Source organism: Kryptolebias marmoratus, linkage group LG20 (genome assembly GCF_001649575.2).
Source record: "Kryptolebias marmoratus isolate JLee-2015 linkage group LG20, ASM164957v2, whole genome shotgun sequence".
Taxonomy (NCBI): Eukaryota; Metazoa; Chordata; class Actinopteri; order Cyprinodontiformes; family Rivulidae; genus Kryptolebias; species Kryptolebias marmoratus.
In genome coordinates this window covers 7391343-7407776 of record NC_051449.1, presented here as the reverse complement: position 1 = coordinate 7407776, position 16434 = coordinate 7391343, and the positions used below count along the sequence as shown (strand labels likewise).

At 37.9% G+C, this 16434-nt stretch overlaps 1 protein-coding gene across 3 annotated transcripts; it reads right to left on the bottom strand.

The window, feature by feature from the left end:
* Positions 1-58: 58 nt before the first annotated feature.
* Positions 59-15803, bottom strand: rgs20 (regulator of G protein signaling 20). Of its 3 annotated transcripts, none has more exons than XM_017411128.3 (5): positions 15297-15803; positions 6421-6587; positions 3965-4039; positions 3628-3862; positions 59-2589 (listed from the first exon to the last, which is right to left on the bottom strand). In XM_017411128.3, exons 1-5 carry the CDS (start codon positions 15489-15491, stop codon positions 2401-2403), a joined length of 861 nt encoding a protein of 286 aa, XP_017266617.1. In that variant the 5' UTR covers positions 15492-15803; the 3' UTR covers positions 59-2400. The 3 variants fall into 3 exon arrangements, with proteins under 3 accessions (XP_017266617.1, XP_017266618.1, XP_017266619.1); XM_017411129.3 differs by lacking the exon at positions 15297-15803 and adding an exon at positions 8585-8732; XM_017411130.3 differs by lacking the exon at positions 15297-15803 and adding an exon at positions 7947-8126.
* Positions 15804-16434: the final 631 nt, after the last annotated feature.

Here is a 16434-nt window from a genome sequence, read left to right as displayed (position 1 = left end):
AGATTTCCCAGGCAAACTACAGTAATTGTGTTTAATGATGAGGTCACTCCAGAATAAGTAAAATTATTGTGCTTTATTTTATCTTAATTAAAATGCCCACAAGTCATTATTTTCTTGGAGTAGCAGAAAAGAAAATCTAAACCATATACTGTAAACATTCACATTATTTGTATTTTTTAATATATAAATGTATTCTTGAGTAAACCCAGAGCAAAATAACACATTTCATATAGTAAACAGAAGAAAAACCAACATTTATAGGCATCACTCCAAACCATTGGCTTAGATTGTGTTTTGAAGTTGACCTGCGCAGTGTACCCATCAGCTCAAATTGCACATATTAAGTTAAAATTAACTCTAAGACAAGTGCCACCGTGATGCACACAAGTTGGCAAGAAGTTCTGATCAATCAGCCCTATCCACTGATCTGTCTTCAGCAAAAGAAAAAAAAAAAGACGTGCCGTTATCACCATCATCTGACATAAACCGATGTACTCACGACTAAGGAATCAAGACAAAATACACGTGATAAGTTGGCCAATGAGAGGGACGGTTTCCAGTAAACTGGCTCCAGTAACCACCTTTATGGCAAGGGTCAGAAAACAACCGCTGCCCATGAGAAAGATGTCAGAAAGTTGAATGTCAAGGCACTTCCCCATGCGAGGATCTTGTCTTTGAGTGACACGTTTGTGAGGCAACAAAGTAATTAAAAAAACCTATATACTGAAAGTATTTAACACTTGGCAACTCCAATTTTAGTGAATGGAAATGCTCTCATTACACATATAAACACAGTTTACCTGGTAGCTTTGGTGTTTCTGCTAACCTGTCCTGACCCAGCTATCAGTTCTGATCAGAATTATTTATCTCTGTCTCTCTCTCTTTATATATATATATAAATTATTTAGGATAAAACTCTAATGGCATGCTTTATTTAACAGGTCTGTAATTTCTCATTACTTTCTTTCATGTTTTCAGAAAAAAAAGCTTTAGTTGTAATTATTGCTAAAGTAGAAAAGTAATTGCTGCTTCTCTGCTTAATTGGTTAATTGCTTCCCAAAAGCTAGAACTCCTTCAACAAGTTAAATAAATGTGTCTACAATGAACATTTGAGTGTAAATGGAGAACAAAAACAAACATGTGACAGTTTGTGGGATACCCTCATGTGATTTCTGACAGGAAGAAGAGTGGTCCCATTCATGTGACCACACAACGAAGTGGGGTCGCAAGTACAAGTTTCTGCTAACAGAAATCATAAACAGTTAAATGAAAAAATAAATAAAAACACATGCAGTTCTGATTTTGCCATGTTTAGTACCCAAAGACACATCTCTTTTCAGGAAAATCCTTGAAAAGTACTGAAAAATTGCAGACCCATAAAATAAAATATAAATTAAAGTCTTTTTCAACTTTGTTTTCTGACAGTGCAGTAATGTTTATCCCATTAATCAATTTAAATATATTTTCTACTTCTTTGTACTTGAAGAATTAATAATAAACAAAAAATACTTTCTCTGGTTTATATACAGTTACTTGGGTTTGCATGTCACACCGGTAATAAATCTATGAGATGTCACATTTATAACACAAATCTTGTCTTAAATAGGCAATTAAGACTTAATAATAAAAGTTAAACTGCTCTTCCATTACTAATTTGTCTTTCTTATGTAAACAAGTCGTGCCCCGTTTCAAGAGCTATCATAATTTCATCACACTTAACAGTATTTTCAATCACACATGGGTTCTACGTGAACTGGAGTTGCCAAGCCGCTGCCACAGGTGCTGAAATGTGAGGTTAGGTAAGAAATAAAGAGAGAGAGAAAAAAAAAAGGTAAAAACCAAGGTAGATTAAACAGTACCCCACAAAGCTGCCTGCAAGTAGAGCTAACATGTAGCTTTGACTTGAGCTTTGATTTTCATACGCAGTAAATAGAACCAGGCGTTTCCACATAAAATATCCACAATTTGATTTCAACTATTTACAAACTCATAAATATATATATTCTACAGTAGGAATCATCCCCCCCCACAAACAATCATACAAAAACAACAGATCATTAAAAAACTCTGAACACAAATAAAATAGATTATTTCTATCAAAAGAAAGAAAAAGAAAACAGAATAAAGTGTATTCATTTTCCTTTGGAGTGTTTTGCTATGTTGATCTGTAGCAGTGAGTGTGATGTCGAGCCCTCGGGAGATTTTTTGAGACCTGAGTGTCTTCGGTCAGGTGCAGATCACAATAGCTCTGAGATCCCTGGGAGGGGCCGGGCCCGAAGCCTGGCTCATATAATCCTACACTGAACATACAAAGAAAACAAAAAATTTTAAAAAGGGGGGGTGGGGGGTATGGATTGAGGAGGGTAAGAGAAAGTTAAAAGATCACAGGTTGTCACCACCCTAAGATTCGGGGGACTGCTCTGACAGGGTGTTGAGCAGGTTTTTGTAGGCTGGGGAGTTCAAGTAGCGGGGATACGAGTCTCTTTGCATTAGTGTGTAGATCTGCAACTGGGCGTCGTCGAACGTGTGCAAGGTGGGCTCAGGCATGTTCCTGTTAATGGCCTCACGCACACGGGAGTCAAGGCTCACCTGGAAGTAGAGCAAATACACCATTAGGACGAACAGTATGCAACAGGTCAGAGGACACCATCTTAAAGGGATAGTCTGGTGAGCGTTGAAGAGATGCTTTGTCAAACAGTCATCAGTAGTTAGTATGTTATCAACCAAGACATCACTCACAAAGTGTGGAGAAAAGGGCAAAAGTGTTTCTTTATTCAGACTAGGCTAATGGCTAGCCAAACTAGGTCCCTTTAGCATTTTTAGGCTTATAAAAACAACTCTTTCTCAAACACTGCTTTGAAAGAATTAGCTAATATTAAACCTCTACACTGTTGCATGACACTGTTTAGTTTGTTACTGTTTTCTTAACCGAATATCTGTTTTAACCCCATTGTATGTATGTGTGCGGACCGTGTGTATGCCGATAGCGCTGAGGTTGCGAATGTTTCAGTCCGCCTAATCAGCGCGTCCAGTAAGTTCAAAACTTTACTCAACTCCTTGTGAACTGATACATTCAGCAGCCTCAGCACCATTGGTTTATACACACACACAAAAAACATTCAGCGTGTCTACGCTCAGCACACATACAGCTGCAGATGATGTTCAGCTAAAAATAAACAAAAAAACAGACAGGCAAATCAAACGGTGTCATGCAATAGAGTAAAAGTTTAATATTTGCTCATGTAGAGTTCAATAAACAATAAAAAACTGTCCCTTGTTTGGCTACCTCAAGTTAGCTGAACCATTCATGAGTTGCCTAGAAAATGCTACGCAACTCTGAATTTATCTGATTTGTTTCACAACCCACCAACAAAAGTTCAATTTAGGTTTAAAATAAAAATAGGAAAACAATGTCTTAATTAACAAGTTCTTAGGAGTTCTAATTTTAGAATAATTTTGGTAGTTTTGAAAAGAGTGTTGCTATACGTTCCTACTTTAGGGAAAGCTAAAGCATCTGGGCTAAAGCTTTACGATTTCCATACAAACCTAAAAGTGATATTGATAAATTTATCTAACTCTGTATTCATCAAAATTATTAAAAATGAATAGAAATGAAAACTGTCACACCTCTTTAGGTGAGAGAATTGAGATGTAATCCTCGTAGATGACCCGGGCCTTCTCCTCTATCACACTTTTGTTGGTCTCTTTGCTAAACTCGTCACAGGCGAGCCAGAAGAGCATGTTCTCCTCGCTGAACTCGGTGCGAAGAAACTGTCGAAAAGAGTTCCTCCCCGCTGCACAACACATCAACTTATCGAACGACTGCCCCCATGAGCGCACATCCTCCAACGTGGGCTTAGGACTGCATAGGAAATGAGAACACTCGAGTGAGTGACTTTAAAACTGGAAAAACTGAAGGAGTTTATAATATATGAGGCATCTATATGCAGTGAACTGAGCTGACCAGTCTTCACAGTCTGAGGTCCCTTCCTTGATGTCATATGATGCCTTTCGATTCCTATCATCCTGGTCTTCATTCCTATTGGAAAAAAAGAGAAATAAACTGCAGAAAACCCAAGATTTTAACTATCTGCCCATTATGTATATATTTTTTATTTTATGTTGCTCATAATCAGTGTGACATACTGCATTTTCTTCAGTTACTTTATCATTTAGCTTACATTACATTTTGTATCAAACGTCTGAATTTGGAACATATATGTTATGTCACTGCCTTGTGCAAGTTTAAGTAGGGTGGAAATTCACAGGAGGGCAGCAAATGGGAATGTTCTTCCAGACTGCGTTTTAAAATTTATATATTTTTCGGATTCTTGGAAAAAAGGAGAACAGAAGCCCAACAAGATGAACTCAACGTGCTGAACATCTTGACTACTTGACAATAATACATGGCAAAGAAAAGCAGCAAATTTTCAAATTTCAGTGAAGAATATTGGTGTTTTTGCACCTGTCCACATCTCCACCCACCCCAAAAAAAGTGGTAGCATTAGAGAATTCATTTGTACAACCCCAATTCCAAAAAAGTGGGGACATTGTGTAAAAAGTAAATAAAAACATAATGCAATGATTTTCAAAACTCATAAATCCATTTTTTATTCACAAAGGAACATAATAAACATATCAAATGTATAAACTAAGAAGGTGTACCATTTTCTGGAAAATATTAGGTAACTTTTAATTTTTTATGGCAGCAACACATCTCAGAAAAGTTGGCACAGGGGCAACAAAAGGCTGTAAAAGTAAGTGGTTTGAATAAGAAACAGCTGGAAGAGCATTTTTCAATGAAAAGTTTTTTTTTGGTAACAGGTCAGTAGGAGGACTGGGTATAAAAAGAGCATTTTAGAGAAATTGAATTTCTCAGAAGTAAAGCTGTGTGGAGGTTCACCAGATGTATCTAAAAATAGTGAAATAATTTCAGAACAATGTTGCTCAATTATAAATTAGTGAAAAATTTGAATATCTCATTATACACAGTTTGTAATAAAATTTTAAAAAATTCAAGAATCTGGAGAAATCTTTCAGCTTAAAGGACAAGGCTGAAAGTCAAAATTGGCTGCCCCTGATCTCCGAGTCGTCAGTGCTGCATTAAAAACAGTTCTGATTCTGTTCTGGACATCACTGCATGGGCTCAGGAACACTTCCACAAATCATTGTCTGTAAACACAGCTCACTGTACCAGTCACAAATGCTGGTTAAAGCTCTATCATGCAAAGATGAAGCCATATGTGAACACCATCCAGTAATGCTGTCGTCTTTTCTGGGCCAGAGCTCATTTAGAATGGATTGAAACAAAGTGGAAAACTGTTCTATAATCAGACGAATGAAATTTGAAATTAATTTTGGAAACAACGGATGCCACGTCCTCTGTACTAAAGAGGAGAGGGGCCTTATGGTCTGTTCTCAGCGAACAGTTCAAAAGCTTTCCTCTCTGACGGTATGAGGATGCATTAGTGCCTATGGCATGGGCTGATTACACATCTGGGAAGGCACCATCAATACAGAAAAGTGTATTCAGGTTTTAGGACAATATATGTTCCCATCCAGCAAAAAAAAAAAAAAAAAAAAAAAAAAAAAAGCTAAGAAGACCCAGGACATTTGAACAGCTAGAATCCAATATCAGACAAACATGAGACAACATTCCTCTCCAAAAACTCCAGCAGCTGCTCTCCTCAGTTCCTAGACTGTTGTTCAGAAAAGAGGGGATGCTTCACAGTGGTAAACAAGGCCTTAGCTTGAATTTATTGAGATAAAATTTCTAAATTTCTAAGTTTCAACATTTGGTAAGTTTACTATCTTCCATTGTGAATAAAATATGGGTTTTAACAGTTTGAAAATCATTGCATTCTGCATTTATTTACCTGTTACACAATATCCCAACTTTTTCAGAATTAGGGTTGTAATCTGCTACAAAAACAGTGTACACGACAAACCATCTATTTACACAGATTACACTGCCTGCATCACAATCCTTAATATAGTACATGGCAACTTGATTGTCAATGCACATGTCCAAGGACTCAGCAAGATGGAGCTTGACGTCCTGTTTCTACAGGCAAACTGTAAACACAACACGAGAAGCTGAGTGAAATCTGATCAGTACATGTAATCATTCTAAAACATATGATTAACATTTTCTGATTTTGGATTGATTCGGATCTGTCTGTTAAACCACAGAGAGAGCGTATATGTAAGTGAGGGGGGCGTTTGGGCTTCTGTGAATATAACAAGGCTGCTGCAAAACTGACATCCACAGCTCACATGCAAATCTGTTGAGAGCGTGAGACAGAAGCTGAGGGCCTGCTGTTGAGGCTCAGTAGCTCAGGCTGTGCTGTCTTACATGCAGTAATGTCGGCCATGCTGAGCCCCAGTGAGCGAGCGAGCTCTCGGCGGAGGAAGACCTACCAGGAGCAGCTACAGCAGCAGCACCAGCAGAAGCAACACGCATTTGAGCCTCGCGGGTTGGCCTGGCCCGGCTGGTCCTGCTGGGCCGGTGCAGTTCCCCCCGCAGCCGACTCCTGCTGCACCGACATCTGCCTCTTTCGCATCTCCATCCGCTCTGATCCCATGGGCTATAGACAGTGGAGAGGGGAGAGGGAGGCGATGAGTTTAGAGTGTTGATGTCAGGAATAGTATGTAACTGAGATTTCATCTCGTAAGAAAAGCTCTCGGCCTGCGATGCATTAGTGATAGGAATCATTGCCAGCGTAACAAGTATAGCAAGGGGCAGCATTGGGTGTGCTGTGATCTGACAGCAGAGGTGATGGCAGTGTGAAATCCTGACCATCAATCCATGTTGCCACATTTTCACAAGGAAAAAAAAATCAATTCATTCAAATTACTCTCACATCTGACACCTGTCTGTTCCGTGTGTGTTGCACCTGATGCTCATGTGCTGGCATGCCGCTTCAAAGGAATGCTGTTTTCTCTTTCTTAGAGAACTAAAAAAAAAGTGTGAATTCCAGCTAATCTCTTCTCCAACTACGAGCGGTTTCACACACTAGTTCTCACCTGCCGCTGAAGGTAAAGGTGGAGCAATAATGTTTTTGAACGTGTTTGTGTCTGTGTGTGTATGTGTGCTGTACTGTTGGCAAAATGTCTCATGATCCACTGGATGGATTTGAATGAAACTCACAAAAAGTAATCATTGGATGTACATCTACAACTGAATAATCAAGTTAGCCACCACAGCTAATCTGCTTTTGCCAAATGCCTATAACTGACTTAAAATTACTGATAATGAGGTAAAGTTTATGGGTTAGTAGCCGATTGTCAACACATACACAGAGCATTTACACATCTCCTGAGTAATGGCTGTGGCGGCCATCTTGCACTGAAAGGATATGCATTCCTTCATGGATTGGCGGCCCTTTAATTTCAAGTGAACATAAATGATAAATTTTAAAGCTATGGGCTAAAAATCCTGGATCCAATTTTTTAGAAATAATATGCCATTTCGGTATGCATTTGAAGGACTGCAGAGGAGTAATTGAAATCATGTAAGTATAGAAGTATAGATTTATTTAAACTTGTCATTGTTATCACCCTCAGGATACAAAATCATTCACATGAGGATATATAAAATTGTAGATCTGCGTCTAAATTCGAGGCGTTTTCATCAGAATCCGTGTTGGATTTTTTATTTATTTTTTATTTATTTATTTATTTTTTTCGGGGGGGGGGGGCTAAATATGAACAGACAGGCTAAGCTCACAGAATGACTTCTAACAAATGTGTCATCACCAGGTCAGGCACTGCCAAATCCTGTCACATCATTTTATGTAACAAAGCTGTCGCTTCCGACGCACACACGGCATCATCCGGCTACAACCTGACACGAGACACGATGCCATAAATAAAAATGTAAAGATCTGGTACATTCATGGGAAGGGTGGAGGGGGTGGAAGAGGCGTAGCTCGCAAATCTCTCACCGCATCGCTCGATCGCATCCCATCCAACGATTTGGTCATTTCTAAAATGGATCCGCGGTTTTGGTTCCGAGCTGGCACCGGGCTTGGGATTGTGCGCGTCTTTGCCAAATGGCATCTTTTTACGCGTTGCCTCAAAGCTGCCACGCTCTGGTTTGACTCAACAGCTACAGACGATGAAATGGGGGGGTGGGGGTGGTCGTATATCCATTCAAAGAATAAATCGTGATAAGTCTTAAATGAAAGAGGGGCTTTCTGTTTGCTCCTTTTTTTTATTTTATTTGATTTATTAAAGAGGGGGGGGGGGAATTCTGTTCTGTTTGCAGCACAAACGTGAACTGGATTAAATGGCTCCTGAGCGATTTAACAGCAGAACCCCCCCCTCCCCCAGTGCAGACATACAGTCGCTCCTCATCACATCAGTGGAGAGAGTCGGTGCCACCATGAAGAACCGTGGAGCTTCATCGCCCTGGACAACCACCGAAAAGACACACAGCCTGGATCTGTTCAAAGCCCCGCTGATCCAGCTAAAGACTGTGACATGCCATTAAAATAATAATAAAAATGCCGGGAAACGACCTGAAACGCTCCGCTCACATATAGCCACTGCAATCACACATTTGTTTGCCACCAGTACTTACAATTTCACCATGTATGCACAGCGAGAAGAGGTAATTCTTTGCCTTGATTACATCCGATGGAACATAAGGCTTTTTTTCTCCTCCGACCGGCTGCTTCAAGTCAGTACGCATGCGTCTCTCCTCCAACTCGTAGTAGCTCAGTGATCAGAGTGAAGCCCTGCTGTATGGCACAGGGCTGCCTTTATCATGTTTGAATGAATTTAGGAGCCAACTATTTCTTATTGCTTTGCTGGTTTTGTTTGTTTCATACGGTTTTTTGGGGGATCTAACTACTTTGATGCATTGTTTGTGCTATTTTTATCCATTCACATGTCAAAGCGTTCAGTTCAGTCAGGAGATGGGTGATATAACTTTGGGGTTTTGTGACGTTTGGGCTTTTCAAATGAAAATTTACAAATGTATGCCTCATATAAATACACCGAGATCTCTTCAGTTCCTTACAAAGCTTTGCTCTCTTTAAAACCTGCTTCAACATATGTGCTCTAGTTTTATCTTATTATGTTGCTTTTAGGTTTTTAGCTACCATTCTGCTACTTTTAGCTTTTAGCTGTCATTTTTCTAGTTCTATTCTTTAGTTAGCTTTTTGCCACATTTAATTCTTAGCAATTGTTTTGCTACTTTTAGTTAGCATTTACTCCTTATAGCATTTAGCTGGCATTTTGGTATTTCTGGCCTTTAGCTAGTTTTTTGCTTCTTTTAGCATTCAGCTAGTATTAGCTTCCCTTTAGCTAGTGTTCTGCTTATTTTAGCTTTTATTTGGTGTTTTGCTCTGTGAGCTTTAACAACTCAGTTTCAGCTTCTTCGGGAAACTCATTCAGCATTCATACAATTTCTCTAGTTTTTGTTTTATTTCTAACAAAGAAAAAACAGAAACTTAAATCAGGAGTATAAAAACTAGCAAAAGTTTTATCCTCAGAATTTTTGGTCTCTTTAAATGAATAAAATTAGTAAAATATATAAAGAAAAACATGGTTTGTGGGTCAGAACCTCAGTAAATCTGTCTTTGCCTAAAGTTGCTGTCTGTGGTGCTGAAACAGGAAACATGAAAGAATGAAACACTGAATTCAGCTAAACACAGGAGGCACATCATGAATTCAAATATGATGAAAAAAATACTGAAGCTCAACTGGCCTTTTTATTTTTAAATGGTACTCATTGCAAAGTACGACAATCAAATGTAAAAATAAAAAAAGGTTTCGTTGAACTGTATAAAATGATGAAGTTTGGAAGAGTTTTACTCCAGTAGTTTTCAGTTATACTGAATGCAATTATGAAATGCAGGTACACACTCAGTGTAAACAAAGCACTTAGCTTGACCGGCTGATCCATGATTGACCTAAATTAGGCTGCATGTAGTCTGAGTAGGTAAACAAATATGGTGGAATCGGTAAATCGTACAATCTCAGACAATACATTTAGGACGTGAAATAAAAGTGAATCTGCTGCTTAAAATGGGAAAAAAGAAAAATTTACTGTTTCAACCTAACCTATCTTTTATCTGCATACTTTACTCAACAAATCTGAGCGTATATATGTACCAATACATCAAAAATGTCAGATTTATTCATCCTAAATGGCTCTTCCATGGACATCACCAATATTGACCTATTTTCAGTCACTTCAGTTTATTCTGTAGGTAAACAAATGCATGTGGTTGTTGGCAACTGTTTATAAATTTTGCTTACAAACATTTAATTTGAGGACAAGGTAAACCACTGGCATGAGAAAAATGTTGTGCAGATTTTGTTCTTTCTACTAAATTAGTTTTTTTTTTTTTACCAGTCTTCATAACTTTACGATGAGTACCTTTAAATGAGCTTTAAAAGAAAAACATACAGTACTGTGAAAAAGTCTTGAGTCATTCCTTATGTCAGACTTCATGTAAAGACTTCTTAATCAATAGTGCTTCAGGTTTTCTGATGATATTTAAAAGTTTTTTCTTTGAACTTCAATTGTGTTTTCACTCATTTTCAGTCCAGTATTAGAACACTTTAGAAAAATGTTTGTTAATTTTGTTTTGTTAAGGCACATAACTCTGACCTCTATGGCTCATTAAGAGAATGGAAAATGCTCCTAAACTCAAGAGATAAATCAGAGCTGTGTCAACACATAACAGACAACTTAGCAAAGAACTCATTTTAAATTGAAATAAATGATGCATCCTTTGGATTCTGCATCATGTTTTTGAAGATTGTTCACGTTCGTATTTTCTAAGCACAAACTGAACAATATTCTGTCATGGTCGAGTATAAGTACCAGACAGAACATGAGAGAAAAAGCAGCCAAATCCCAAAGAAAAACCTTTCAAAAAGACTGAAAAAGAGCCTTTTAAAAAGGCAAAAATTACTTTGTGAAAACAAAGTTTAAATAAATTACGGGTGGTATATATCTTTTGCACAATACTGTACATGTATGTATTTATACGTACATGAAAAATGAATCTATTTGTTCTTTGTTTTGGTCTAATTTAAAAATCCAGCCTGTATTGGGTTTGGGCTTCCACTAGACATTATGTACAAAACTGAAATTGCTGCACTGTTTCTCCCTTTAAAAGAACAAAATAATGCCAGTAATGATGCAGAAGACAACACTGCCATCTGAAGGTAGCTGTAACTACAACACTAACGCGATCATCTGTGGAAACATGATGTGCCTCAAATTTTGAATGCTACAATGTTTTTATTAAATCACAATCCTCTTCCATTTGACATAATTAGAAAGGCTTATATTTGTGAAGGCCACTCCAAAACAAAACGACAGATGGGGGTTTACGTTCTCACACAAATTTTTCCCAGTAATTTGTTAGAAACCATCAGATGCTTTTGCTTTGAAAGCCCACCCTGTGTCTTGCTTTGTATAATCACAAGATGGCACTGTGCACTCAGTACCTGCCCATTCCACAAAACCCCAGAGTGACACACCTTTCTATCTACTTCATTTACACCAGCACATTCAAGCTGTTCTCTATCCGTTAAGATGCCTCCTGATGCTGTGAAAATCAATCTCACCAGAGTCAATGAAAACCTGTCAAATATAGACTAACTTAGTTCTCTAATTTTGTCAAAACAGGGACAAATAATAGATTTACATCCCACTCAAAATAATTGCTTTTCCAAAGTGCTTAACTGAGAAGAGTCCAGATCATCCACACATCTTCATCCCCCAGTCTCCTTAGCAGCTCATTTAACGCCTCCCCTTGTGCTCGTGTTATGCAACGCAGACCCACAAAAAGTGTCTGTGAGGCCGATACACACAAAGCAACGGATGAGTAGAAGAATACACAGTTTCCCCTCCGAGGGCACAATGCCAAGTGAAGGTGGGAGTTTATCTGAGCCCACAAGGCCACAAGGACAAGATAGATAACAGAGTTGCATGGTAAGCTGAATAAAATCTTTTCAGTATCTGATTAACAGGATTCTAAACATCATCTAGCTTAAAGGAGGAGAGAAATCAGTCTGTGTTCAACCACTGGAGCTCAATATGCATAAAGGAAGTGGCGAGGTGGCGTGGCTACAACATTTATACATCAATGGAGGTACTTTGAAGGTGAAGAATCTTCAGTCGACACAAACTACAGGATGTTCGTTTTCCCAAGGTGTGTTGATCAAGTCGCACTTCATACAGTAAACGCCAGAGTCAGTTTAATATTGCACAATCAGCATCTAAATCAACATACTCAAGTTACAGATTCATGCTTTGTTTTGTTTTTACTCCAAAGGCACATAAACAAAACGTAAGGCAGCGAGTCTTCACATAAAATGATTCTCCAATTTAATGCAATCATTAATAATAAACACAGTGCAGACAAACATTTTTATAGCTTTGTGCGCATCATCATACTGAGAGTACAGGGAATTTTTTTGACTAGAATTGTTCCAGGAAGTCGCATTTGTTAGTTTTTAAGTGCAGTTACTGATCTCTCGCAATGAGTAAAGACTTACAAGTTTTATTTGACGAAAGCTCTGAAAACTAAGAACATTCAGATGATGGTGTTCTCTTGAGGCTCTGCATAAGTACATTTTTTTAAAATAAACTGATAATAAATGGAAAATGATTTTGAGTGAATATGAAGTCTTCTACAGATTAGTACAATTACACATATCAAGTTCAATGCTGCTAACCTTTGATGTGGTAATTGAGATGCTAAGTGACGTCTTTTCATATCATCTTCTTTATATAATCTAACATCATGGCATTTTAAATGAATGTTGTGGTTTTATGTTTGTCCTGGGATTTTGTTCTCAGAGATAATTACTGAACGCAGCTGAAAGGCGAAGGCAGAAAGTTGGGTTTTTGTCTGTGTGTGTGGGCATGTGTTTGTATTTTACCAAAACATCACACGAACCACTGAACTTATTTTAATAAAACTTGCAGAAAGTAATCATCGAATATATGTCTACAACTGATTAACTTTTGGAGTCAACCCATTTCAAAATGGCTGCCACAGCCAATTGAGCTTAAAAAAAACAAAATAATGGCTATAACTTTAACGATTATACAGGTATTGACTGAAAATTTGGTGTGTTGGTAGCTGACACTGATCCCTAACAAATACTGTGAGTGCACAAGATATTTGTTAAAAAATATTGCCATTAACTATTTGAGTCAACACTGTCTGTCTGTTAGCAAAATATCACACAACCCAATGGACAAATTTCAGTAAAACATAATTAAATTAATCATCTGTACATCTAGAACTCATTAACATTTGATGTCAAACCAATTCAAGATAGCCACCACAGTCAATCAACTTTAGCCACCACAAATATGGTTTTAGCTCATTAAATTTGACAAATATTAAGTTAATTTGGTGTGGTAGTAGCTGAGAGCCATCTTCAACACATTCTCAGAGTGCTAACACATCTTGCGAGATTTCATTATTGCATGTAACTGTGAATATTTACAAGGTTTGACCAAAACGACTGTAACAATACGATTTTAGTTTCAAATTCTGGCATGAAAGGTGGTGATCCTAGTTTCAAATAAATGTATGAATACTAACATCTATATACAGTCATATCAATGAAGCTGACTTAAAAAAAATCTCCAAATGTCCACCAGACAATGTTGCTCTCTAGTCAAAATGTACAAGTTGAAAAAACAGTTCAACTTTCTTTGTTACAAAGAAAAAAATAAAGTAATGAGATGCTTTGTTTTTATATGCCAATTAATGTATCTAAAATTCTGTCTGGGCTATTAAAAAAATAAAACAAGCTTCCATCAAAGACAAGACGCTTACATAAGTCAACAACCATGAACTGATTGCCTGGCTAATTGCATTATTTGCATGATATTAAAAGCTGGATGTTAACGATCATCAGTATGAAAGTTGAGACAGCACATTTAATGCAAACGCCATCCATTCTCCTGAAATAAACATGGTCTGACCATGGAAATTAAATGTCTCGGGTTTGAGCTGAAAGGAAGACGGTTCGCCGGCTCACCAGGCACTTTTATTGCATGTGTTCGAGGTGAGACAACTATTAACATTGTCATTTACTTTGCTCACAGACCATGATGACTTGTAATCTGCTGTCAAAGTGCCTCTTGAAATCAGTGTGAATAGAGGTTTAATCAGAGAGAATGAGTGAAAACACCTGTGAAGAGATGAAGGGCCTTCCTTAGAGTTATTAAGGACACTTCTGCTTTCCCCACTATTACAAGCTAAAATGTCTGCTATGAAAAGAGGTCCTCATTGATTCAGACCTGGATACTTACTTCTTACATTCATACATTAACCTTAACAAAGGTACAGAATGTTCCCAGACAACTAGGGTTTTTGTTAAGTCACAGCTGTGTTGCATGGTTATGCATATTTATTAATTTTTGTTGTTGTTAGACAGCTGTAAGGTTTCTGACCACAAAAATGTGTATAATATAAGTATGCTAATGACCTGACTGAGCTCCCTCTTGATTTTGACCTCCCAATCAAATTTGACTGCAGTTCCTGTGCTGTATAAGGCTCTCCTCCAATCCCTTCCTGTCTCTGAATAGCCACACAGCTCTCCTCACTAGAGAATGCTGTCGGAAGTCTTTAATTATACGTTTACCAGGAATCGTTCTCAAACTTCAAGTGAAATTCTTTTGTAAGCCTTTTCATGTCTTCATAACACAACTACTTAGACGTCTCTTATTGAATCTTGTGCTTGAACGTTAATGCTGGCTGCTGGGCATTTTCTTCGATCGTATAGCTTTATTTAGAATGAACTCAAATCGCACTATTTCCAGGCGCACCATCTTCTTCTTTTAATCTTCTTAAGCCTTGTTTAGACTGGAAGTACTTCCATAAATAGAGGTTTAGTGTGAAGCAAAACCAGCTAAGACTAGAGCAATTTATTATTAGTAAGAAGAAAGAAATGTAAGATCAGAGATGTTTTGTTTAGTGCCAGCAGTTATTGTATTATAAATGTTAGATGAATGATGTGCGGGGACCATTTTAATCCAGTCTGGAACTGTTTTAAGCAGGCAACAACTAAACAGCATCATTCTGCTTTCTGTGTCTTTTTATTGGCGCTACAACTAATAAGCAAGAGATTTCTTGCTTATGGGAATCAAAATATAATTGAAATGATGAAAATGCACTAAACAGATAGAGTGCTACCTACCTGAACTGAAACTTTATTTCAATCGTGAAACTTGCTCAAAATCAGTAACTTTATGATGAAGGGGTTGGTACTTGGAGTTAACATGTATGAAGTGAACATGTTCATACCTCAAGGCACACCGTCTCCGGTTCCTCCTGGTATGGGGTGTTGTAGTTAACTTGGTAGCCCATACTCTGCCTGCAAGCCCGGGCCAGTCCCTGTATCCACTGCCACATCAGGACCCTGGTGCGTTTGATCCCCCGCAGCACAGACGTGGGCCTGATCTCCCACTGCCTCACCGCTGCCACACTCGCACAGGGCATGCTATGTCCATGAAGCCTCACTCGCCACGTGACGCTCGAGTCTGTTTGAGATCATACGAAGTCCACGCATTCCAATTCCTTTCTTATATGTTTTCCCAGGACTGTCTGATCGGAAAGACATTGTGACGGAGAGACGGGGAAAAAAGAGGGGAAAACCATCAGCGACGCTTGCAAAGCAACAAGTGTTTACAAAGGAGAGGGCAGAAGGGGATTAGGACAATGTCCCCACTGGATGCAGTCCTGATTCCTCTGCTTTACTATGTCTCACCAGCTTAGGCCAGATTAGGACTGGAGGTCTTAATGTCTGAATTAGATGGACAGAGAAGGGGACCAGTGAGAGGCGTGGAGTCATTCACGACTGTTTATGCTCTGTGATCATTTCTCCTGTGTTATAATAAACATTCATCTGTGCCAGTCTGTTTTATAGAGAATTTTACTGAAGAGCCCTGCAACATTTTGCACTTGATCCTTCAGTTCAGACAGATAAACATCACATCTCTTCATTGTGCAGTCAGATGACTTAAAATTATCCTCACGAGGACTCAAAATTCAGACAGTTCTTTGATAAAAAAAAGCTGAATTTAAACAAGTAAAAGTCACAGCAAGCTTTTTAAGATGTTTAAATTATTATCAAATCAGCTGTTTTATTGCATCTTTTTAAGGAGTCATGTTCTTGTTTGTGAAAAGTTACTAATAGTTCTTTATTCAGTGTTATATTTCACAATGCAAATTTTTATTGTATCATAATAAAAAAATACCTTATGAGTGTTAAAATGTGCAATTTGTTACTGATTTGTTATTACAAACTCATTATATGTGGATACAAGACAATAAAGCAACATTTTCTTATGAAGCAGGCCTACAGTAGATGGAAAATTAAATACCCAGCATGTTTTATATATATATATATATATATATATATATATATATATATATATATATC